This window comes from Toxotes jaculatrix, chromosome 14, assembly GCF_017976425.1.
Source record: "Toxotes jaculatrix isolate fToxJac2 chromosome 14, fToxJac2.pri, whole genome shotgun sequence".
In the NCBI taxonomy this organism is placed as follows: Eukaryota; Metazoa; Chordata; class Actinopteri; family Toxotidae; genus Toxotes; species Toxotes jaculatrix.
In genome coordinates, this window is record NC_054407.1 from 1,096,265 (window position 1) to 1,123,458 (window position 27,194).

The following is a 27,194-nucleotide window of genomic DNA, read 5'->3' on the forward strand; positions in this document are numbered from 1 at the left end:
TAAGATTGAACTACTTGGAAAGAACATCCAGCACTACATCTGGAGTAAAAAGGACACTGCATATCATCATGAAAACATCCCAACCATAAAATTCTTCAGGATAATGTGAGAATGTCTGTACATCAGCTGAAACTCTGTAGAAATTGAGTGATGCAACAGGACAATGACCAGAAACACTGGAGCAAGTCCACAATAGAATGACTTCAGAAAAACAAAATCCACCTTTTGGAGCGTTCAAGTCAGAGCTGAATGGGCTGAAATTCCTCCTGAACAATGTCCAGGATGGGCCTGGTTGAGATTATTACTGCCAACAGGTGAGGGGGGGGGGGTTCAACCACTGATTAATTCCAAGGGTTCACTTAATTTAATGACAGTTTAAAAAAAAAAAAAAAACATTTCTATTTTAGGCACATTATATTTGGCAATACTCTTAACTTAGATGAACATCAGATCACATTTCATTCACAAATTAATGCAGAAAACCATGAAATTCCAAAAGGTTCAAGTACTTTTTCTTCTCACTTTACATACATTTTCCCTGAAGGTTGGTAAATGTGAAAATGAAAAGAGGTTGAAAGACGTTTTCTGAGAGATTTTTCAGTGATGGCAGTCAGAGTGTGGGTGATGTCACACACTCCAGCTCTGAACATTCCACACAACACACACCCATTATAACATCTGAGACAGTCAAAGAAAGATCAACTGGGATTTTGTAGAAATCAGACTAGAAATCAAAATACTAATTTAAACTGAGATAGTCTCAGGTCTGATGAAGGTTTCAACCATGTTTGTATGTGATTAACTGACAGAAGTCATAGCACATTATGACCAATCAGAGTGCACGTTCTAATGATTACTTTATATTACCTAATATGTATGGAAGAAGAAGAATTTAATAGAAAACTTTGGAAAGTAGTCAGAAGCAAAGTAACATGCACACAATGTAATAAGAATACTGCTGATAACAACAACAACAACAATAAAGAAAAATTTCCAAACAGCCAGCGACACTTTACAGTACAACAAGATTTGCAGTTAATGGACTGAAACATGTCAAACCAACAGTGTGGTTCTTTAAGTCTTTGCTCCTTAACACATTTAACAAGTCAGTTCAGCTCAATGAGAAAAGACCACAATTTACACACTTGTGTTAAAGATCAAAACACACACACACACACAGGTACTCTTATTCTTATTTTCTTACGGAGTTTAAACTGGTTTTCTGTCACCCCAATGCCCCTGTTAATGCTTCAAAAAGACTCCTAAACATCAGACAGGGTTCCTGGAGTGTGGCCTACTACGCTATTGAATTCAGAACATTGGCAGCTAAAGCAGGCTGGAACGAAGCAGAGCTTTGTGCGGGGTTCATCAACGGGTTGCGCGAGGAACTTAAGGATGAGCTCGCAGCTAGGGATGAACCGGATTCTTTGAATGAACTAATATCTCTTATGATCCGTCTAGACTCCTGGAGGAGAGAAAGGAGGCGCGAATGCGGACCCCCGAGCGATGCTTGTTGGACAGGGGGGTTCAACCCACCTGCGCCGTGACACTGGCTCAGACTCCATCCACGGCTTCAGAGGAACCCATGCAACTAGGCTGAGCCCGACTCACACCAGAGGAGCGCAGCCACCGACTGAGAGCGGGTGAGTGCCTGTACTGTGGCAAAACTGGACACTTAATCTCATCCTGTCCCTCATGCCCAAACTTGGCGGCCCACCAGTACAAATAGGGAGTCTGGTGGGCAATGATTCCACTACATCAAATCTCCCTAGACTTTAAATCCAGGCTTCCCTACAGCTCGAAGAACCCCTCTTCCTCTCCGCTCTCATCGACTCGGGGGCTGAGCAGAATTTTCTGGATTCTGAATTGGTTTATTGTTGGACAGGGAGCTGGAATCAAGGTACATCCTCTCACTGGGTCTATTCCTGTCTGTACCTTGAATGGCAAACACCTGGCTAAAGTAACTTACCAGACGGAACCACTTCACCTCGTTCTCTCAGGAAATCACCATGAACACATTTCCTTTTTGATTTTTTCTGCTCCCCAAACACTCCTGGTACTTGGATTCCCCTGGCTTAAAATCCACAACCCTCACATTGATTGGGCCTTAGGTAAAATAATAAACTGGTTGATTCAATGCATCAATCCTGCTTACTTTCTGCTCTGCCCCCGTCAGGGATGAATCCCGAATCGGACTCCGTGCTCCAGACTTATCATCAGTTCCCACCGAATATCATGACCTGGTGGAGGTTTTCCAGTAAGAGTAAGGCCTTGTCTCTTCCACCACATAGGCCTTACGATAGCCCCATAGACTTGCTACCTGGTTCCTCTCTCCCCTCTGGCCGTCTTTATAACATGTCCAAGCCAGAAATGGAGGCCATGGAAACATACATAAATGACTCTCTGAAAGCAGGCATCATCCGTCCTTCCTCCTCTCCTCTGGGGGAAGGATTCTTTTTCGTTGAAAAGAAAGATAAGACCCTCCGGCCCTGTATAGACTATAAGGAACTGAATAACATCACGGTAAAGAACACACACACACACACACACACACTGAAAAACTGACATTAGTCCTGACACTTCATTGAGATGAACTTCAAAGGAAAGAAGAGTTTTTCCTTCAAGTGTTTTTCAATTGATTTGTACAAATATTAGTTCTGAGGATCTTCTGTATATTGTTGTGATAAAAATGGACTTTGAACAACTCACACTGGACATTTTCTACACTTCATTTAGAAAACATGAGTCTGCTGACTGTGACAAATACCAGTGTGTGAGTTCTGAAGGTTTCATTGAAGTCAACACACATTATTCATGACAACTGACTGAAATGAAGTGAAACTGAAGGAATAATTCTTAGTCTGAGAGAAGAAAAAGTCACAATATGGAACAACAACTATTTACAATCTCATTCATTCATTCATTCAAGATGAATGGATTCAAGTTCTGGATGAAGATAAACCAGGTTCAGTTGTGGATTAAAGATCTAAGATCTACAACAGTAACAGACAGTGAACTGACCTCAGAGTCTCCAGTCTACAGTGTGGACTCTCCAGAAAACCACACAGCAGCTTCACTCCTGAATCCTGCAGGGTGTTGTTACTCAGGTCCAGGTGTCTCAGATGGGAGGGGTTGGACTTCAGAGCTGAGGCCAGAGAAGCACAGCTGATCTCTGACAACCTGCAGGACCTCAATCTGAATAAAGAATAAAACATGTGGATAAAAATCATTTCTAATCCAATCAGATATGTCCTAATCAATGAGCTTTCACTAACATGAGTAGAGGGACTTTGTCCTTCTCTTATTGTGGATCATCATAATGTCAGCCTTCTACACACATCATCCAAATGTCACCAGCAGCACCTTTAATTTGAGCATTGTGTTTTGTTTTGTTTTGTTTGTTTTTTTCTTTCATTTCATACCAAGGTCTGGGAAGATTACTTCTTTCTAACTCCACACTCCCTGAGTTTTGGATTTTTCAGACGTGTAGTCTTCAGACCCAATACACACTGACTCAGGTGACATCACCTGAGGACATTTATCAGACTCACACAGCTCCCTCTGGAGACACTAAAGCCTTTATACTACTGTTTCCTCACACACAGTGATATTCAACAAAACCTGGAGACACACAATGAGTCTTAAGATAAGTGGAGTCCTGATTAAATTAGTTTCATCAGGTTTGCATCAATAAAAAAGAATAAATAAACAATCACAACTAACTCAAATGAGAATAATTTCATACTGTGTATATTTGAAAAACAAAACTACTAATCTACACTGAGTGATAATGTTAAAGATCATATCTGGACTTACACAGCCTTTCTGCAGTTCCCCACAGCTGGGATCAGTCTCCGTCGTCCCTCCTCTGATGTGTTGTAGTTCTCCAGGTCCAACTCATCCAGAACCTCCTCTGACATCTGCAGAACGTAGGCCAGAGCTGAACAGTGGATCTCAGAGAGTCTCTTCTCTGATCGGTTCTCTGACTTCAGGAACTCTTGGATCTCCTGATGTACTGAGCGGTCGTTCATCTCCATCAGACAGTGGAAGATGTTGATGCTTCTGTCAGGAGAGATATCATCTGTGTTCATCTCCTTGAGGTTGTTGATGGCTCTCTGGATGATTTCTGGTCTGTTCTCTGTCTGACCCAGAAGGCCTCCTAAGAGTCTCTGGTTGGACTCCAGAGACAGGCCATGAAGGAAGCGAACAAACAGGTCCAGGTGGCCATTTTTACTTTGGAGGGATTTCTCCATGGAATCCCTCAGGAGGACATCGAGTGATGGGTAGCTGCTTTGATTGTTTTCAGAATGCTTTAAAGTTTTACTGATAAAAGATTTTGTGTCCCAGTGTTTGTCATCTTGTCCCAGGAAAGTCCTCAGCTCTCTTGTCTTCCTCTCTGTGTAACAGTGGAACATGTAGACTGCAGCCAGAAACTCCTGAATGCTCAGATGAACAAAGCAGTAGACTGTTTTCTGGAAGATCACACTCTCTCTTTTAAAGATCTCTGTACAAACTCCTGAGTAAACCAAGGCCTCTGTGACATCAAGACCACACTGCTCCAGGTCTTCTTGGTAGAACATGATGTTTCCTTTCTCCAGATGTTCAAACGCCAGCCTCCCCAGCTTCAGAAGAACTTTCCTGTCAGCCTTCATCAGCTCCTGTGGACTCGTCTCATGTCCCTCATCATACTTGTGCTTCTTCCTCTTTGTCTGAACCAGCAGGAAGTGTGAGTACAGGTCAGTCAGGGTCTTGGGCAGCTCTCCTCTCTGCTCTGTGGTCAACATGTGCTCCAGAACTGTAGCAGAGATCCAGCAGAAGACTGGGATCTGACACATGATGTGGAGGCTCCTGGATGTCTTGATGTGTGAGATGATTCTGCTGGACAGCTCTTCATCACTGGATCTCCTCCTGAAGTACTCCTCCTTCTGGGCGTCAGTGAAGCCTCGTACTTCTGTTACCCTGTCAACACATGCAGGAGGGATCTGATTGGCTGCCGCAGGTCGGGAAGTTATCCAGACCAGAGCCGAGGGAAGCAGATTCCCCTGGATTAGGTTTGTCAGCAGCACGTTGACAGATGACTTCTGTGAGACATCAGACACGACCTTCCTGTTTCTGAAATCCAGTGAAAGTCTGCTTTCATCCAGGCCGTCAAAGATGAACAAGACTTTACAGACAGCGAGCTTCTCTGCTGTGACCTTCTTTAATGTTGGATGGAAAACGTGGAGCAGCATGAGAAGACTGTACTGCTCATCTTTGATCAGGTTCAGCTCCCTGAATGAAAGCAGAACCAGCAGACTGACGTCTTGGTTTTCAGAGCCCTCTGCCCAGTCCAGAGTGAACTTCTGCACTGAGAAGGTTTTTCCAACGCCAGCGACGCCGTTCGTCAGAACGACTCTGATGCATCTCTGTTGGTCAGGTAAGGCTTTAAAGATGTTGTGGCACTTGATTGGAGTGTCATGGAGGGTCTCCATCTTAGAAGCTGTCTCCAGCTGCCTCACCTCATGTTGGGTATTAACCTCTTCACTCTGTCCCTCTGTGATGTAGAGCTCAGTGTAGATCCTGTTGAGGAGGGTTTCACTTCCTGTTCCATCAGTTCCTTCAGTCACACGTTCACATCTCCTCCTCAGACTGATCTTATGTTCATCTAAAACCTCCTGCAGATCACTATCTGCTGAAAATCTGCTGACACAGAAGAAATAATGTCAGACTAAAGAAAGAGAATCTGAGAATCTGCTCATTTCTTTCATCAGCTGCATAAAAACTAAAGACAAGCAAAGAAACGCTTTTTCATTTTGTGCTATTTCTAATCATCTTAAATGTCAAAGCTGTATGATAGAACAAATGACTCTGTATCAAAGCACAGCTCCTGTTTTCAGAGATGATGACATGAGCAGACAGATGTACAGTCTTACTTTGTACAGTGCTTCTCTGACTGACTGTCTGCAGTCCAGCTCTTGTTCTGGATCTTTCTCTCAGATTTTATATCTTATACATTTTCCAACAAATATTTGAACTTACTGAGATACTCTTGGATGTTTTGGGTGGATTACTGTGAGATTGTTGGGATTCTTTCAGGCTCTGATAATGTATTTTATCTTGATGATGTATTGAGTCCTATCAGCTCATTGTCATGTTGGCCATTTAACTCATGAAGACCCTGTAGGGTCAAAGAGTTTCCTTTTTCAGTCTGATCAAACTTTGTTGGGAGCTACAATCCAGTGTGAGGACATTCTGCTCCTTTCCAACAGTCATTAAATCCCAGAAACCTGACAACTAATGATTTTAGCAGCACGACCTGTGCTGAGACTAAATGTTCTGTTGATTGTTGTGAACAAATATCCAGATTTGGTTCACAATGTCTAGAAACTGTTAAAGGCTCAGACGTGTAAATCATTAAAGTGGAGCCTCCAACAAGGAGACACTGTGTTTCTTCTTTGTCCTTCTTTTCATTGAAAGGTCTACAGACTCTGGAAGTGGCAATCACGCTCTCACAATGACTGAGACTGATAAAACAGTACCATGAGAAAGCTCTGCTTTATAAATCTGCTGAAAAGAGTGTGTGTGCATATTTCTGTCTTTGTGTGGACACAGAGTTTTATGGATCTGGCCCCTGGTGTCTTCCTGTTTCCTTCAAATATGTCTGAGAACTGAATCATCCTCAGGTCAGTTTACACTATAAACAGCCTCTCACTTTGTGTTTGAGGGTCCAGGTTCATTACTGAAGCCAGGAGGATTAAACTCTTTGGACCAGTCACTCTTCATAGACAGACAGCTGGATCCTGGACACTCTGCTCTCAGTCTGTGGTCCTGACCTCTGAAAACACAAACACATTTTTATTCATATCACATCAATCACTGATAAATTGTCTGAGGACAAAGTCATTCTGGGAACTCTCAGCTGACGTCCTGCAGCAACGTCACCATGTAGCACTGAACACTATACTGAAGGATGGAGGCAACACACCAGCATCCATAAACAACACTGTTGTGTCAGTCAATCATAAAATGTTCATAATGAAGATGAGTATTTTTTTCAGTATTTTCCTAAGACACCTGTTGTCTGTAGTTTTTTATCAGACAAACAGGAGGAAATGTCACATTTCTTAGGGACTATTTTGATCAGCGGATTGATCCACATTTGGTGCTATATGATGTGCAAAAAGAACCAGGAAGAACTGACTTTCTGCCGACTCTACAGCAGCTGTTACTGTGACGATCAGTCCCTAAGGGGACTGGTTTTGATGCCTTGACAGATGTTTTTGAACACTTTTGGACTTTTGGTTAAACTCTTTTTTTGGCCCCTTGGACTCTTGAGGACTTTTGTCTAGTTTCTTAAGTGTTGGTAGGACTTTCCTGTTTTGTTTTTAAAATCATTTTACTTTGGTTCTGGTCTCTTGAGTTTTGGTTTAGACTTTTCCTGTTTTATTTTGAAACCCTGGTCCTTGTGTATCTGTTCCTAGTTTACTTCCTGTCATTGCTTTCTCTCTGTTGTTGATTGGCTGCCTGCCCTGATTTGTGTCACCTGTTGTAAATGACCTCCTGTATATTTAAGTCTCGTTATTCACTCTGTTCCTTTGTCAGTTAGTCTGTGTCTCAGCTCATGTTTGCACCTGTGGTTCATCTTCTGGAGTCTCTGTTTGAGTCTTGGAGTCTTTTGTTAGTTGTGTTACCTGTTTCTCTGCCTGTGCAAGTTTTTTCTCCATTTTGGATGGTTTTTAGTTTGTTTCCTGCCCCAGGACTTTTTTTCAGAGTGTTTGACTTAAATAAAAGGACTTTTAATTCACTCATCTGTCCGTCCTGGGGTTTCTACATTTGGCTCCTCCTCCTCATTTTACTGGCTGTACAGCAGCGTCGCACAACAGTTACAGGCAGTGACGACAACTGCAGGACCTCAACACACTAAACTCTGTTATAGACCAAAGTTTGGAGGTTCACAGGTTTGTAGCAGTTCTCTTACTTTGTGTCTGAGGGTCCAGGTTCATTACTGAACAATGGAGGATTTAACGGTTTGGAACTGTCACTCTTCATTGACAGACAGCTGGATCCTGGACACTCTGCTCTGTCCTCTTCTTCCTCCACACAAACACTCATCTTCTGGACTTCAGTCAGTCTGAGAAGGAAACCAGTAAAACAGCCTGTGAGCTCAGACACACAAAGAATCAGAAGAAACAAGTCTGATCAAGAGTCACATGCAAGACTGAGAGAACAGGAAGTAACACACTCAATATTCGTTCTTCCTTTTCTGTCTCTTTGTGTGGACAGAAGTTCATCCTGACTCTTCTTTCTTCTACAGTCCACAGGGAGAAAACTGACTCAGAGACTTTGACAGTAAAATAATAATAATGTTGTATTAACACTCACCCTGCCTCAGGCTTCAGTTTTCCTCCTCCTGATCTGTTTAGTACAAATGGAGCCTGAACTGACTGAACACTTTCAGTTTCACCCGCTCCTCCAGTTTTACAGTCACATGATCTGTGTATGTGTGTTTGAGCGCGCGTGTGTGTCTGTGTGTGATCACCATTACTGTTAACCCTGTAACCCTTGTTACTGTTAACCCTTGAAGAATTTGTGTAAATCACTTTGTGTTACAAGGTGTTTGTATGAGAAGTGCTACACAAGTAAAGTCTGACTGACTGATCCATTGACTGACCTGTTGTATTCAACATGAAAAAGTTCAGGACTTGGTGGATGCAGCATCAAAACAGATGTTTTTGTCAGTGTGAATCTGCCTAATATTCACTTTAACCACATGGAACTCAACCAAATCAAAAAGTGTAATAACTATTATGTTCACTGAACTGTGAAATACAAAACATCTGCAGAGTTTGAAAGACAAAGAGTCATAAAACACAGAAATGACAAATTCAAATGATCCTAAATGTTGGAAGTTCTCAGTTTTAACGGAAATGTTGATGATGGAAATGGATTTTTAGGTCAAACTCTGAGTTCTCTGTTACTTCAAATGGAAACTGAATCCATATTTAACTCATCAAATATTTTATGTATAATATCCCAAATAGCACATATTGATATTGGTGACATAAATACAACATGTTGAATCTTATGTATAATGTTGGACACAATGAATAATGTGTAACTTAATAATGACAAACTGTGTGTGAAGCTGTTGCAGCTGATGTGATGTGATTTTTTTGACTCCTGAGTCATGAGTTTCATCTCATTGAGCCAGAATCTTCCTGGAGGTCTTTTGCAGTCAAACGGGTTCTCTGACTTGCTTTTCTAGCAATCCTACGAGCAGCTCTCTCTGATATTTTTCTTGGTCTTCCAGACCTTATCTTGACCTCCACTGTTCCTGTTAACTGCTATTTCTTAATTACATTCTGAATTGAAGAAATTGGTAACTGAAAAAACTTTGCCATCGTCTTACAGCCTTCTCCTGCTTTGTGGGCATCAATTATTTTCATTTTCAGAGTGCTAGGTAACTGCTTAGAGGAACCCATGGTTATTGATTGTTGGGTCAAGGTTAGAGGAGTCTGGGTATTTATAAAGCTTTGAAATATGCATCACTTGGGCTTTCCTAACAATGACTGTTGGATACCTTGGTCAAAGTTATCTGAGAACTCAAGTCTCCTGGGGTTCCCATTCTTTTGCAGGGTGCTGCTTTCCATTTTTCACTCTAAAATTGTAGAAAAAAAATTATTCACACTGAAATTGTTTAAAATATTGCAAAAGAGTGTTTCATGTTTACCTTTATGCCTTTTGGAGATCATTTCATCATTTCATCATCATTTCACTTGCTTAACTGTTCACATTAAGAGAAATTTTGACCATGCAAATTTTGCATGCCACTGTAGCTCCCTGGACCACTATCAGGCAGGTATTCACCAGCAATCCCATCACAGTTTCACAGCAGTTTGTGGCAGAGACTATAGCTCCCTCTGGAGGAGAATGATGGGATCACATTTCTCTGATCCTCTGCTGGTTTCCTCTTGTCTGCCTGACATAGGAGCTAAACTAAGGCCTCATCCTCTACATCCAGATTCCCCAAACTCATTTATACATGATGTCAGTGATGCCAGTTTGGGTTCGGGAAGCAGACACCCTCTATAATTTTAAAACGAAGCTTAAAACCTTTTTGTTTGATAAAGCTTATAATTAGTTGTAGTTACAGTTCTAGTTATTTATTAAACTTATAGTTAGTCACAATTATCTCTATAGACACTGTTACAGTTAAGGACATAGCCCTTAGTAGGGCTGGCTCAGGCAACTGAATCATCCCCTAGTTATGCTGCTATAGGCCTAGGCTGCTGGGGGACATCCCATGATTTACTGCGCACTTCTTCTTCTTTCTCTTTCTCTCCTCAGATCCACTCTCAAATTTATTAGCCTTTATTACATGTCATTAACTCTGTGTCCTCTCTGTCCCGTAGTCCTGTGTTTGTTTCTCTCTGGTCTCTCTGTCTCTGTACCTTTCTGCAGGTATCTCTGGCTCCACCCACCTGCTGCTGTTTATTGTTTACAATGATCTATTTCTAACATGTTTTAATGTTCCATTCTGCTACAGATAAATATTTGATTAATATTCTTTGCAAACTGTAATGTAAATAATTACCAGTCATGACAGCTTTTTGCCTCTGTGCTCTGTTTCAGAATTCTAATCTGCTGAGCACACATTATCCAATAACTGTTCACTAACTGTAATGCAAATACTGACCCACATTGTCTGTATTATGCTGCATGTCTTTCTCCCCCTCTCCTCCATTCCTAGCTGTCCTGTCTTCCTCCTTTTCCTCCTTTCACCCAGCCCGGCCATCGGCAGGAGGGTCCCCCATCTGAGCCAGGTTCTGCTCAAGGTTTCCTCCTGTTAAAAGGGAGTTTTTCTTGCCACTGTCTCCTTAAGTGCTTGCTCTGGGGTCAGGCTCTGGGTCTCTGTAAAGCGCTTTGAGAGAATTTTGATTGTGGAAGGCGCTATATAAATAAAATTGAATTGAATTGAATTGAATTGAATGCCTTCACACATGTATCTCCAGCCTGACATCCCCTGGGCTAAACAAGCCTGTTTAAAATGTCAGAGGACAAAGAAAAGGAACAAACAGATTTTAATAATAAAAGTCATGAACTGAACTCATAACCACAGTCCTGCTTTGTTTGAAACAGTACACAGGGAGAAAACTGACTCAGAGACTTTGACAGTAAAATAATAATAATGTTGTATTAACACTCACCCTGCCTCAGTCTTCAGTTTTCCTCCTCCTGCTCTGTTTAGTTCAAATGGCATCTGAACTGACTGAGCACTTTCAGTTTCACCTGCTCCTCCCCTCTCCATTTACAGGAAGTCACACAGTCTGTCTATGTGTGTCTATGTGTGTGTGTGTGTGTGTGTGTCAAACCTGGAACAGGTGACAGTGGATTAAGGTGAACAACCTTTCATCTCAGCCTCTGACCTTCAGCACATTATGGTTGTTAGTTTTTGTTTGTAACTTTATAGGTGTCAAACCTGAGATCACCATTAATGTTAAACCTGTAAACATGATCAACAAAGCCTAGTTAAAATGTTGGTAGTTGTTATGAACCTGCAACATGTTGAATCTAATGTATAATGTTGCACACAATGAATAATGTGTATCTTAATGATGACAAACTGTGTGTTAAGCTTTTACAGCTGATGTGATGCAGCTATCAGGGCTTAAGATTGTGAATGATTGTGTGCAGACATATTTGTAGTCTTTATTTCCTCAAATTTTCTACATCACTACAAGGGTCATTAACTCCGCCCAGAAAATCATATGCCATCCCCTTCCCTCCCTGAAGGACCTCTACAACACCCGCTGTCTCAAGAGGGCACGCAGCATCTTGAGGGACTGCACACACCCAGGACACCGGGTGTTTAAGCTGCTGCCCTCTGGCAAGAGATTCAGGGCACTGAGAGCACGAACAAACAGACTCAGGAACAGCTTTTACAACAGGGCAATAGCCCTAATCAATGCTAACAAATAACCTTACTTAATCTGGTTAGCCACCTTTCTGACAGCAGGTCATGTGCAATAAACAATGTCTTTGTCTTTGTATATATTTTACACACTGTATATTTTTATCCTGGATATTTTTATTTTATTTTATTTTATTATTTTATCCTACTTTTTCTATTCTTCTTTTTTTTTTTTTTATTCTGCACTGTGATTGTATGTCTTCTTTTGCACTGATGTGGGACAGTACCTCAATGTTGTACAAAATATGATTGTGCAGTGACAATAAAGATTTATCTTATCTTATCTTATTTATAGGTGATTTCATTGTTTTTACACATAAAACCAAACACAAACACAAGATCTCATGTAAACTCACAGCAACAAACTGTATTTGATTTATGGAAAATTTATATTTATTTTTAAGTTAGTTATTTTCAATTATTTTCAGTATGTTGTTGGTGCCCCAGGTGTCGGAATATTACAGTTTTTTTTCCCTTTCTTTTTTTTTAACAGTGTGTGTTAAACATACAGATCATGTATTCAAACATTACTTCCTTTGGCTCATTGAGTTACAACAATCTAATCCTCAGCAGTTTCTCTTTGTTTGCTCTTGCCTGAACTCTCACTCTCACTTGCTTTTCTCTGCCATTTCCTATTGTGCCAGTACCATAACATGTTGTGTCAGTTAATATCTTATTACTGTGATTCATGAAATGCCATTAGACCTGCTGTTCTCTCCAGAAGTGAGGTTAAATTCAAGCAGCTCCATATGTACTGACTAAATCCCTGGATATCATTGTCTGTATTTTAAACTCATCCTTTCTTTAGTATTTTAATAAAAACCCACACATGCTTCTAACTCACAGCGTCACACCAGGAGCTTCCTGCACAAACTGATGTCATTGTTGGATTTGACATGAACCCAAGCCCAAAGTGTGACTGTTGACTTTCCATTATGCTCAGCCTGGATTGCTGCCATTGCCAGGCAGATGATGGAAATCTTTTCTCTTTCCTCTTCTCTCTCTCAGCTGCAGCTTGAACGACGCGTGCCTCGACTGCCCCCCTCTGGCTAAGATGAGGAACAACACCATCATGAAGGTGACTACAGCAAATCCCAAAATCTGATGATGATGTGATGGCTCTCTCTCGTGGTGATTTGTAGACATGGCCAGATTAACAACGCTCTGCCTCACAGCTCATGCCAGACAATTCTAAACCCAAGACTCCTGCAGCTCAGAGTCTATAAACTGACTGAAAAGTGAAATTTTCCTATAGGGAAGCAAACAATTCATAAGAAATGGTGACTTAAATTTAAAGTGACAAGTAAACAATGAGAAAAAATCTATTTTGATTTAAATGCAGCTTTTCTTTCAGGAACATTTATGTCTTCATTGTGATTAGAACCAAATTATCCTGGATATTTCCTGGAAAACAGGACATTGTATGTGATGTAATAGAAGTAATGCAGCAACGTCTCATACATTTTTCCGATAATACTTTTGATTTACTTCAGTAATAGTATTTGAATGTAGAACCTTCACGTGTAATTGGATATTTTTGAGTTGTGGTATTACTATCATTTCAAAATTAAAGGCTCTAAACACTAAAAAAAAAGTAGACATTGTGCTTACTTCCCTTTTCCATTCATTTTTGACAGAGCCTGTTTCTGGGTAATTTCTTATTACTAACTTATGGGTAAAACTTTAGGTAACTATTGATTAATAGTTTTGCAGTTCAAATTATTCTGCACCAATATGTGTAGATTTACACAAAGTAGATGGTGTTTAAGAAGAAAAACAACAAAAAACTTAGTGCTGTAATTTTTTCCGCTCTGAGCATTAAATTGTGAATGAATAAAATATTCCACATCACAGAACAGTGTTCACACTTTAAACTGTAAAAACAATTTTACACAACCCCAATTTACTAATGCTTAAATTTGCTTTTATTTTTTTAATGCATCAAAACAATTAGTCAGTTTTGGTGTCGTTGGAAACAAAGCAGCAGCACAGTGGATGAAAGAGCCGACGGAGGAAGCACCTTACTCTGTCACTCTCAGTCAGGAGCTGATGAAGCTTGAACCATAGCAGAGTCTGGTTCTCTGGTGGGCTTTGGGTTCTTCCTGCAGTAATGAACAGGAGGGGTCAGAGGGACTGCAGCAGAGTCTGGTGCTCTGGGTGGATTCTGGGACCTTCTCCTTGTCAGGTTTTTTATTTACATCCTCCCTGGCCTGGGCTTTGGATGCAGGTTCAGCAGGGGGTGTAAGAGAAGCAGAGTTTATCTCTGGCCAGGATGGTGGCTTCTCCTTAGCAGTGGTGGCAAGACATCCCACAAATATGTTCTGATGCAACATCAACAATTTTGCTCAGCAGCACTGGTGCACAGTTCTTGATCCAGTCCACCAGGATATGGTGTGGGTAGGTCTGTCTGATCTCTGTCAGGACAGACAGGACCATGTCATCCCTGATGGAGCGGGAGAAGGTGGCCTGCTGTTCCACACAGACATGATCCAAAGTGGCCTTTGTGACCCCAACAGACAGTTTGCTGAGAGCCTGGGAGGACCTGTTTAAGAGGGAGCAAGGAGGAAGCACCCAGAATCCCTGCAGGACTCTGGGATCCACCTCCATCAAAGGATTCAAAAAGGATTATTGTCATCTGCACAGCACAAAGCAGCTGTTCACACTATGCAATGATATGCTCTCCCTTCATATATTGCTTTAAATAAAAATAATTGATCTTACAAAAGTAAGTAAAGTAAGTAAAAGATATAGTAAAAGAAATAGCAGCCAAATGAAATAGTAGCTGCATATGTACAGATATAATTTAAAAAGAGAACACAGTAAGGTGCCAAACAAAGAGTAATGCAAAGCGTAACAGTGTCCATATAAAGTGACCGGTGGTTAAAGTGATTGTATCGTGTGTGTGTGTGTGTGTGTGAGGTGTGTGTGTGTGTGTGTGTGTGTGTGAGGTGTGTGTGTGTGTGTGTGTGTGTGAGGTGTGTGTGGAGGGGATCCTAGTGGGGGAGGTGGACAGTATGGGGGGTGGGGGGTCTGTATTCAGGAGTCTGATGGCTTGCTGTTGAGGAGCCTAGTTATTCTCCACCTCTTGTGGACAGACCATTTTGGTGCTGGGTGCCTCCTGCTGCCTCTCCCTCAGGATCATCGTCTTCAGCTGAGTTTTCAACTCCCTACCATGTTCGTCCAGCATAGCAACAGACCAAAATGCATGCTTACATCAAGCAAACTGTGCATATTAATTGGTACCTCTCTGCAAAAGGAAAACTGATGCACTCATCAGAAACAGTAAAAAGCAATACAGCTAAAAACCTTCAACAGGAGGGCTTACCTTGTCGCCATGTTAGCAGAGCTCCATGAGACTTTGGGTTAAACTAGCTGCTACCTTGTTCTCAATACTGTTGATGCACCTGTTGATGCACCTTTGGCAGCAATTACAGCCTCAAGTCTTCTTGAATATGATGCCACAAGCTCGGCACACCTATCTTTGGGCAGTTTCGCTCATTCCTCATTTGCAGAACCTCTCAAGCTCCATCAGGTTGGATGGGCAGCATCAGTGCAAAGCCATTTTCAGATCTCTCCAGAGATGTTCAATCAGATTCAAGTCAGAGCTCTGGCTGGGCCACTCAAGGACATTCACAGAGTTGTCCTGAAGCCACACCTTTGTTATCTTGGCTGTATGCTTAGGGTCATTGTCCTGCTAAAAGATGAATCGTTCCCCCAGTCTGAGGTCAAGAGCACTCTGGAGCAGGCTGCATTCATCTTAGGAGACCTAAGTTGAGCAACCATTAGAATATACCACAAACATGATCAGCATAAATAAACATGATGATATAGAAAATACTAAACATGCACTTCAACACTTTGCCTTAAGTACTGGACCTGTAGAGCAGATGTCCCTCTCTGACTCAGCAATAATCCTGAAGAAATGTCTGACTCATTGCTCTGTCCAGTCCAACTGTTTCTCTGATCATTTTGCCTGTGGAGTTTTCTGTGGCTTTGCCTTCACCAACCGTCGCAGCCTGTGACATCACATTCTAGAATGATGACTCATCAAAGGCATGAATTCTATTTTTATTTTTATCCTAATTTCATATTTAAAGTTAATCTGTGCTCGTTAACTGCACATATGTTGACTTATTTGTGTAGTGTGATAGTGTGACATCCTGAAATCTTCACAAATGACTGATATAGCAGCTCCAGTGTCTACAAAAGCACGCACAACAGTGTCCTCAGTCACAACTGATACATGTCTTTCTGACACATAAACCCCAGATAAACTGTCTCTGGTTAAGTCCGTGGGCAGGGCATTACTGTTTTTATGGGCCTGAGTAAAGTCAGTAGCTGGCAATTGGCCCCCACTGTCAACTACTTGTCACCTTCTTGTTATGGGAAGGAGAATGGAAGTCCTCACAGCGTTCCAGAGAGCGGCCACGTTGTGTGTAGTCCCTGGGTGATGGGCTGCAGGCACATGCATGACGCTCAGAAGATCCAGGACGATTATGGGAATCTCATCTGTTATATCGGTCTCTTTCATACCTTGAAGGTCTGTAGGAACTATCATCCTGATATTAGGCGACACCAACAAAACCAAGCAGAACAGGTAGACTAGAATCAGGATTTCAAACTCCGGCAAGAAATACTTTAACTTTATTTCCTGGTCTTTTGAGGATTGAATATTGGAAACATAAATGTGTTACAGCAGTGATTACATTCTTTTAAATGTAAGGCTCAGTGGTTGACTGGAGAGCAGGAACTGGTCTGAGGCTGGCAGACTGGGAGGCTGGTTGGAGCTCTGGGCTGTTCACAAAGCTTCAGAGCCATTCAGGAAGTGACTCTGTAACCATGGCTTCATTGAAACTTCTTTGTGCAGATCCAGGCAATCTGATTAATGAGCATATTTTAATAAGAAAAGTCACTGTCTTACAGAGTCTGTTCAGCCAGGAAACAAAACTCAGAAAAAAACAAGTGTCCATGAAGGAAAAATTCAAAAACATAAACTTAAGGAAACTAAGACGTCTTACTGAAACCAAAACAGCAAAAGAGGTGAATCCAAAGAAACATGAGGAACTGAATAGAGACAGACTGATATGGTTTTTTCAGGGCCGATACCGATTATTAGTAGTCAAGGAGGCCGATAACCGATATTTAGAGCCAATATTCATGTGCAGTAAAAGTGAAAATATTGGTGTCAAAAATTTGAATAATATAAACTCAAACACTTAACTTTGTTTAAATGCCTTAAGCATATGTTTATTAAACAGCTTCAGATTTGCAACACGTTAAAGGTTTTTCTTTTTATCTTAGACAACAGACATCTTTGTTTTAAAATTCTAACCAAAAGTGTAGGGAGGTCCCAGGGTCAGCAGCATCTCTTATAAAGTTAACTGAAAATCTAAATAAATAAATAAATAAATAAATAAATAAATAGCTTCATGAAATTTTATAAAGTAAATAAAACAAAGTTAAATAAAATTTGCAGATTGTGGTGTTAAAAGCAGAGTTGTTCAGCGTGCTCTCCAGTCAGACGGCTTCTCTTGCTCTAATAAATTGCAGAGACTTCACTGAAGACTTCAGTCTGTCCATCTGAAATGAGGGTTTGAAAAAAGAGAGAGAGTTAAAAGTGGGGCCACATGCTGACGTATGCTCAACTCATCATGCTTCATTTATTACAGCATTTGGGAAGCTGATTTTAGTAGTTGATTTTATTATGTTTTTATTATGATCTCTCATCGGTCGCTGGATTAAAAAGAAGGCCGATGTCGATATGCATCAAAATGCCAAATATCGGCACCGATAATCGGTCGATCTCTACTGGTGTGTGTCATTTGTCCCTGTCTGTCTTCTCCACCTGTACGTGTGTGTGTCCTGTGTGTGTATGTGTGTTCAGGCCAGAGTGTGGTGACCTACTTGCCATTCCCCTCAATTCACCTGCGCACCTGACAGCTATCACATCGTCACCCCACCTACAGGCATGAACGTGGCATGAATGATACATTGAACATCAAGCTGTTTGTGGATTTGAGATAAAAGCAAATGATAAAGAATGTACATTACTAAGCATCAGTATGAAATCCATTACTCTATATGCAACAGACAGCATTTGAACCAGTCACCGTAGGACACACACACACACACACACACACACCTGATACACATCACACAAACTTCATTCACACTGAGGAGGCAAAGGACAGCTTACCAATTCTCCAACACAGCTGTGTCCATAAGAACATAAACCTATATGATCAGTAACATAGAATGATTAAATCATTAAAGCTGTTCACCTGTGCCTTTCCCTCTGTGACAGGTCAAAGATAATCATTACAATACAGGTCCAGGTGATGATCATTTATACTGAGCTATACTGTTCATGCTGCAGGTGACAAGGAAGCTAGGAGACCTGTTGAGGAACCTCCAGACACCTAATATACTGAATACTGAGTAACTTTTTTTTTTTTTAGTATTTAAAATGCTTTCAGAAATTGAATTATATCTTGTGATTCAATGGAATTGACTGTTATTTTGTCAGAAACCAACAGTAATTAACCTTTCCCTCTTGTTCACTGTGCATGCTGTGATATGTCCTCATGTCCACTAAAAGATCAGTCTTGATATAGATAAAGAGATCACACAAATGGCAGGTCCTTGAATGCACAGTGTAAAGGTCATGTCATGTCATCATCTGCTGCTTATCTGGGTCCAGGTCCAGGTCGCGGGGTCAGCCCACATTGCACCGAAGTCCCACGGCACAGTGTTAATGTGTGTTTTCAAAGTTTTATCATTGTACAGAAATACTGTACATATTTTATACTTTTTAAATTTAGATTCAAGATTCAAAATGTTTTTTATTTCACGTGGTATTTACAAAAATACACAGGCTGATACGAAATGTTGTTTCTCACCAGCTTCTGACATTAAAATAAACAGTGGGTAGAGAAAGAAAATTGTTAAACTAGAAACTAAGAAACTCTAAAGTGACTAAAGTGACTGTGACATTCTCTGTCTCACAGCAGTGTGGGTGCGTGGGTGTGTGGATGGATGGGGAGGGGACACAGTCCGTTCATCAGTCTCACCACTTGTGCAAAGAAGCTGTTCAGCATCCTGCTGGATCTGCAGCTGATGCTCCTGTAACTCTTGCTGGACAAGAAGGGGGGAGAACAGACCATGAGAGGGGTGGTTGAGAGTCACTGATGATGGAGATTGCTCTGTGAATGCAGCGCTGCTGGTAGATCTCCTTCAGGAACGAGAGAGGGGCACCAACAATTCTGATGGCAGTCTTAAATGTCTCGCTGTCGCTGCTCGTGGACCCTGCAGCTGCCAAACCAGGACATGAAGCTGAGCCTCAGAATGTTTTCGATGGTGCCCCTGTAAAATGTGATGAGGTGAGGTGTGGGGAGTCCTGACTTTCTGAGTCTCTGGAGGGGGTGGAGACGTTTTTGTCTAACCCTAACCCTTTTTTGATGAGATGTGTGTGGTGATCTTTGCCAGATTTCCTGAAATCAATCACCATTTTCTTTTGTTTTGTCCACATTGATGGTGAGGTTGTGGGATCTGCACCACACTTCAAGCTGCTCCACCTCCAGTCTGTGAGCAGACTCATCATTGTTGTTAACCCTGTTGTGTTGTCTGCAAACTTAACTGTGTGGTTGGTGCTGGATCTGGTTGTACAGTCATGTGTGGCTCAGGACACACCCCTAAGATGGATCTTAATGTGTGACTGTCTGCTGCTGCTTTGTCAGGAAGCTGAGTACCAGTTGCAGGTTGCAGTGTTCACACCCAGCAGCCTCAGCTTTTCCACCAGCTGCTGTGGAGTGATTGTATTAAACGCTGAAGTCAATGAAAAGGACTCTGGTGTAGGTGTTCTTCCTCTCCAGGTGTGACAGTGTGAGGTGGAGTGTGGTGGAGATGGTGTCTGTTTTATAAGCAAATTGAAGGGGGTCCAGGTTTATTGGGAGATTGTTCTTAATATGTTTCAAAACCAGCTGCTCAAGACATTTGGTCACAGTTGGTGTGAGGGCCACTGGGTGAAAGTCATTCAGGCAGGCTGGATCTGACTTCTTTGGGACTGGAATAATAGTGGTGCTTTTGAGGCAGGTGGGTACGACTGCCTGCCTGAGGGATGTGTTGAAGATGTCTGCAAAGACACCTTTCAGTTGCTCTGCACAATCCTTTAAAACACGTCCAGGGATGTTGTCCAGTCCAAAGGCCTTTCTCACTTCAGCAGTGGACAGCTGGAGTGCCTGGTCTCTGGATGGTAGTGGGAGCGTCTGTGCCTGGATGGTGCTTTTGATCTCAAACCGTACATAAGAGTTTTTCAGTTCATCTGGTAGAGAGCGGTTGTTTTGGCATATCGTTCAGGGAGGGGCCTTGTTGTCAGTGATGTTCTGAAAACCCTTCCACAGTCGACGTGGCTTCGTCCCCTGTCTGATCTCTGTGACAGGTTTGTCCTTGTCAGACTATTTGCTGCAGCATCCCCAGATTTATATGCAGAGCTCCAGGCTCTCAGCAGAGAGCAAACTTTTTTGTGTTTGTGGTTGGCTCGCCTCTTGATGGTTCTGACCACTGTCACATCATCTATACATTTATTAATGTAGTCAGTGACAGACACAGTATATTCCTGAAGGTCAGAAATATTGTCATATGTTGCTGCCTCTCTGAAAATGTCCCACTGACTGGTCTCAAAGCAGTGGTCTCATTCTAACCTGTCTGACCTCTGGCTTGACCTGTGTCACTCTGGGTTTCTAAGCTGGTGTGAGTATAACAGCTGGATGGTCAGAGTTACCAACATGGGGGAGGGCAGCAGCTCTGGAAGAGTCCTTGTTGTTTGTAGACATTAGGTCTAGGGTGTCCTGTCCCCTGGTTGCAATGTCCACATGGTTGTTTCCTTGTATTGAGTGAGACAGTATTGATTGAACTGCATTAACTAACTGTCATTGATAGTGCTGCTGAATTATGTTAGAATTCAAAGAACTTTCCAGGATATTGTCAGAATAATTATTGGATTTATTATTAGTGTTAGGAAACAGCCTTTAAACCATTCAATTCAATACACACACAGGAAACAATACAGAGATTCAGAGGTTCATTAAAACTCAGGGACACACTGATGCATTTAAATAACACATCACAGAGAGTTCAGACCTGTTAGATACATGAGTTATATGGTTTAAAAAATCCAGATAAACAGAAAATGGAAGTTACAGAAAAAAACATTGTCTAAAGGAAGCTTGACCTCATGACCTCAGTATTTCTAAAGTCCTGACTACAGCCTTAATGAGAATAGAAAATCTTCTGTTCAGCTCCTGAAGGTGAAACCCCAAATACACAGTCACAGTATTTCAGGAGTGGTACTTGTAGTGTTTCATGTAGTACTGAGAATGGGTGTAAAAGATTTAGAACATTTTAAATAATTGTATTAATGAGACAGTGTAAAAGTAGATGTTAATAGTCTTTAAGTGCCTCTAGTATAATATTTACATTTCTCAGGAACTATAAGATTAATAGGAATTAGGATTGGTGTGTTATTTTTAGAAGTAGTTTGTAGTGATTGCAGTGGTTGTTGTAGCAGTAGTAATATCTATACTATTTGCAGTAGTAGTGAAAGTAATTACATCAGAGTAACTGATAGTGATTTAGCTTTGTTTACTGTTTATGTCATTCTAATAACATGTTATACTATAATACAGTTTGTAGTTTGTATAATTGAATTATTATATTATTATACTATAAGAAAGGCTTCATTGTTTTTTCCACTTTAAATGTTCTGCCTGCCTCAGTTTGTGAATTTGTTCCTGTACAAGCTCCAGTCATGTTCTCACATCAATGAAATGGCGAATCCCAAAATTCACCAGCCTCAGCCAATCAGAAAACTGGATTGCCTCTTCACCCTCTGAATTAAATGTTATCTGCAGTACCTGAGTGTGTTCATTAGTTAAATTACTGCATAACTCTGAACCTCCAAGATCTGCAAGACAGAAAAATAATGTGGAAATTAGCTGCAATTCTCCATCACACCACATGATGGGGCTGATTAATCTGATTTATCACTTTGAGTTCAGCATCTGTGAATGAATAAAAAAAGAAAGTCCAGGTGGAGGGTGGAGGAGGTGGAGGAGTCTCAGTGTGTCTGCAGAGACTGTGTAGAAGGACAGAGCAGCAGCAGAGCAGTCCAGATACACTGATGATTCTCTTTCAGATCCAGAGGAACACACAGGGATGATGGTGGACTTGACAGTGGAGCTGTTCTCAGAGCAGTTCAGACTGCAGCACTGAGAGTCTTCTCCACTTCTTCTGGTTCCTCTGTCAGTCACTGCTGGATGAAGCTCTCCTCTCCACTCTACCTCCCAGTAACATGGACCAATCAGAGCCTCTCTACACACAAGCTGCTGCTGCTTCAGCCTCTCTGGATCATCAGGACACAGCTCGTCCTCTCTCAACACACACACCGTCCTCTTCACTCTCTCCTTTGGAAAGATCAGTAACTCCATCTGTTGAGAGAAGAAGACAGACAACAGAGGTGATAAATCAGCATGAAGTCATGAAGCTTCATTACTGCACAAACAGTTTAGTGATGGATTCACTGCTGTTACATGTCAACTCATGTTCCATTTAAAGAAAGAGTCTCTGTGTGTTGATGAACATCTGATCTGCTTCTGACAAATAAACATGGAGGCTGTCACTGAAAGTATCTGACAGATGGACACATATACAGATGTGATCACTGGACTTCAGCAGAGGTTCTGCTCTGTATCAGACCACATGCTGACAAAATGTCATGATGCTTCTCTGAAATCAGAGCCAGTGATTTGCAGGCTGCAGTCAGACTGATCTCAGAGCTGTGACAAAGATCAAACTCATCAATTCTTTAGTGTTGAAATGAGACAACAAACAGTCTCAGATTAGATGTGATGGTAGGACAGTTGGACCAATGAGGACAACTGTCTCTACACATCCTGTGAGGCTGTCAGCTGTAATCCAGCTCTACTTCCTGTAGACATGAACACAACAACAACAGTCGTCTTCACATCACCTCAAACACACAATCACAATCAGGCTTGTGGCTGATCTGATTGGCTGACTGCTGTCTGTCTCTGTGTTTTTCTGTCCAATCCTGAAGCCTGTCACCATTCTCCTCTCACAGCTTCAATGAGGAAAGCAGCCACTGAGAAGGTTGGAGGTTTACAGGAGACACTGGATCTTTGCTTTGATACAAACTGTGTTTAGGACAATACTGATGAAAGCAGCATGGACTGACTCCAACCCTCTACTGACCTCAGAGTCTCCAGTCCACAGTCTGGACTCTTCACAAGATCAGACAGATCCTTCACTCCTGAATCCTGCAGGTTGTTCATCCACAGGTCCAGGTGTCTCAGATGGGAGGGGTTGGACTTCAGAGCTGAGGCCAGAGAAGCACAGCTGATCTCTGACAAACTGCAGGAGATCAATCTGAATAAAGAATAAATCATGTGGATAAAAATCATTTCTAATCCAATCAGATATGTCCTAATCAATGAGCGAACACTAACATGAGTAGAGGTACTTTGTCCTTCTCTTATTGTTGACCATCATAATGTCAGCCTTCTACACACATCATCTAAATGTCACCACAACATTCATACAACTATTCATGTCTTGACTTTGATTCACCACTGAAATGGATCAAAGTTCAAATGTTCAGTCCTGATCCAGGAAAAATGTCTTGCTTGGTCCTGGTCTCTATCCTGCAGATCAGCTCAGGAAATCCACAACTAAACACATATTCAACTGAACAACCACTATTTGATCCCAAATTACAGATGGATTTAATGGAAAACTCTGGAAAATGCTCAGAAGCAAAGTCACAGACACACGATGTAATCCGAATACTTCTGATAATAATAATAATAATAATAATAATGTATTGTATATGTTGGTGTCTTTCCAAACACACAGCAACAATTTACAATACAACAAGATTTGCAGTTAATGGACTGAAACATGTCAAACCAACAGTGTGGTTCTTTAAGTCTTTGCTCCTTAACACATTTAACAAGTCAATTCAACTCAATGAGAAAAGACCACAATTTACACACACGCACACACACACACACACACACACACACACACACACGCACGCACACACACACACACACAAAACACTGAAGAACTGACATTAGTCCTGACACTTCATTGAAATGATCTTCAAAGTAAAGAAGAGTTTTTTCTTCTTCAAGTGTTTTTCAATTGATTTGTACAAATATTAGTTCTGAGGATCTTCTGTATATTGTTGTGATAAAAATGGACTTTGAACAACTCACACTGGACATTTTCTACACTTCATTTAGAAAACATTAGTCTGCTGACTGTGACAAATACCAGTGTGTGAGTTCTGAAGGTTTCATTGAAGTCAACAGACATTATTCATGACAACTGACTGAAATGAAGTGAAACTGAAGGAATAATTCTTAGTCTGAGAGAAGAAAAAGTCACAATATGGAACAACAACTATTTCAAATCTCATTCATTCATTCATTCATTCATTCAAGATAAATGGATTCAAGTTGTGCATGAAGATAAACCAGGTTCAGTTGTGGATTAAAGATATAAGATCTACAACAGTAACAGACAGTGAACTGACCTCACAGTCTCCAGTCTACAGTGTGGACTCTCCAGAAAACCACACAGCAGCTTCACTCCTGAATCCTGCAGCTCGTTGTTACTCAGGTCCAGGTGTCTCAGATGGGAGGAGTTGGACTTCAGAGCTGAGGCCAGAGAAGCACAGCTGATCTCTGACAAACTGCAGGAACTCAATCTGAATAAAGAATAAATCATGTGGATAAAAATCATTTCTAATCCAATCAGATATGTCCTAATCAATGAGCTTTCACTAACATGAGTAGAGGGACTTTGTCCTTCTCTTATTGTGGATCATCATAATGTCAGCCTTCTACACACATCATCCAAATGTCACCGCAACATTCATACAACTATTCATGTCAACACAGATTCATAACATGCTGCTGAGCTCAGTCAAGTCTGGAATTAGAAGATAAAGATCAAATCAGACATGTTGGACTAAAAACTGACTTTGATTCACCACTGAAATGGATCAAAGTTCAAATGTTCAGTCCTGATCCAGGAAAATGTCTTGCTTGGTCCTGGTCTCTATCCTGCAGATCAGCTCAGGAAATCCACAACTAAACACATATTCAACTGAACAACAACTATTTGATCCCAAATTACAGATGGATTTAATGGAAAACTTTGGAAAACGCTCAGCAGCAAAGTCACATACATAAAAGGCACTACTACTACTACTACTACTAATAAAAAAAATAATAATAATAATAACAACGCATTGTATTTGTTGATTTAAAATAGTAACAGACAGTGAACTGACCTCAGAGTCTCCATTCTACAGTGTGGACTCTCCAGAAAACCACACAGCAGCTTCACTCCTGAATCCTGCAGCTCGTTGTAGCTCAGGTCCAGGTGTCTCAGATGGGAGGGGTTGGACTTCAGAGCTGAGGCCAGAGAAGCACAGCTGATCTCTGACAAACTGCAGGAACTCAATCTGAATAAAGAATAAATCATGTGGATAAAAATCATTTCTAATCCAATCAGATATGTCCTAATCAATGAGCTTTCACTAACATGAGTAGAGGGACTTTGTCCTTCTCTTATTGTGGATCATCATAATGTCAGCCTTCTACACACATCATCCAAATGTCACCACAACATTCATAACGTGCTTCCATATAACTAGAACATTTCTGCAGAAACTGTTAATGTGCTTTCTGTGTGGTGCATATACAGGATAATCAGCTGTGAGATGCTGGATATTTGTTAGTGCTGCACGATTAATCTAATCGCAATCGCGATGTCACGCTGCGCAATTACGTAACCGCATAAAAGACTGCGATTTGCGATTAAATGTAAACCAATGTGGAGTAATTGACGCCACATCCACACGCTGTGGGCAGCCGTAGGTATGGTCACGTGACTACCCGGCTTTCAGGAAACAGCAGGAACCGACATGGACGCTGAGGAGGAACACGAGGGACAAGCAGAGTTGGTGACGAAAAAAAAAAGCTGCTTCTGTTGTATGGCGATACTTTGGATTCAGGTATGACGATCCTGAACAGCAAGACGTGCTGTGTAAAACCTGCAAGGCCAAAGTCGCTACGTCCCGAGGTAATGCGACCAATCTCTATCAACATTTGAGACAACAGAGAAAAAAATCGACGAGTGCATGCAAATAAAAGCCCAACCAAGTAACGTGAAAGATAAAACTGAAACCACAACGTACAATCACGGATACATTTTGAAAATATCTTTATTTTCAAAATTTATGTTGTAATATTAAGTTATTTGGAACAAACAGTCTGTAATCTTCAGGTTTTGAATTTTTTTCTGTCGTGTATGTTTTGAGTTGAGAAATACACAAACTATCATTATTCTGTGTTGTCCCTGATATTCAAGCAAGTGGACTCATGACACCATTCATTTATAATATCGTAATCGCAATCGCAAATCGCAGTATTGTCCACAATAATCGCAATCGCACGTTTTCATCAAATCGTGCAGCACTAATATTTGTATAAGTGGATGTGAGGGAGCATCATCCAGGAGCAGCTGAAGGACTTTGTGTGATGTTATTTGTGGCCCTGATAGTCCCACTAACATGTTATGCAGTGATATTGGTGATAATGTAACCATTGAAGGCTTTAACTGTATCACACAGGTTCACAGACACACTGAGTCATGTTTAAACCATTAAAGAGGACATTATATGGACTTTATTCATGTCCTGGAGACGTATCCTCACCCTGATCAGAGTCACTACAGGTATCAAGACCTTGTTGATATCATTAGTAACAGCTGTGTTGATCTGACTTAAAGCTGCTGTTTGATATTTACTGCTAGGAGAGGACAAGATGGCCGACAATAAAACTGGTCCCTGTGAGACTAAGAGTTAATTAATCTAATCAGAGTCAGTTTTCCACTTCTGTCCAGAGACTGCTGAATCATTGGTTGCTATGGTGACTAGACCCTGGACCAGAATGTAAATACACAGCAAAACCAGTCTGTATGCCCAGCAGACAACAGGGTATAGGACAAAACCATCAAAAATGCCCTGATAGTTTGAAAATTAAACGTCCTGTCAACAAAAGTTTTTCACCATGAGCATCACAAGGCTTCAGTGAAGACACTGATGTATTTTATATGTTCCTACTGTTTATGGTGTAGGAGCTGTCACAGTTTAAAT

General features: G+C 41.2%; 1 protein-coding gene across 1 annotated transcript in view; it reads right to left on the minus strand.

Moving 5' to 3' along the window:
* Nucleotides 1–3,824: 3,824 nt before the first annotated feature.
* Nucleotides 3,825–27,194, minus strand: part of LOC121193319 (protein NLRC3-like) — a gene marked incomplete at its 3' end in the record, with an annotated part of 55,279 nt that continues 31,909 nt past the window's right edge. The window contains exons 3-4 of the mRNA XM_041055563.1: nucleotides 11,269–11,274; nucleotides 3,825–4,126 (exon numbers count right to left, since the gene is read on the minus strand). Coding sequence (XP_040911497.1) covers nucleotides 3,825–4,126; nucleotides 11,269–11,274 — 308 coding nt within the window. The remainder of the gene's footprint in view (nucleotides 4,127–11,268; nucleotides 11,275–27,194) is intronic.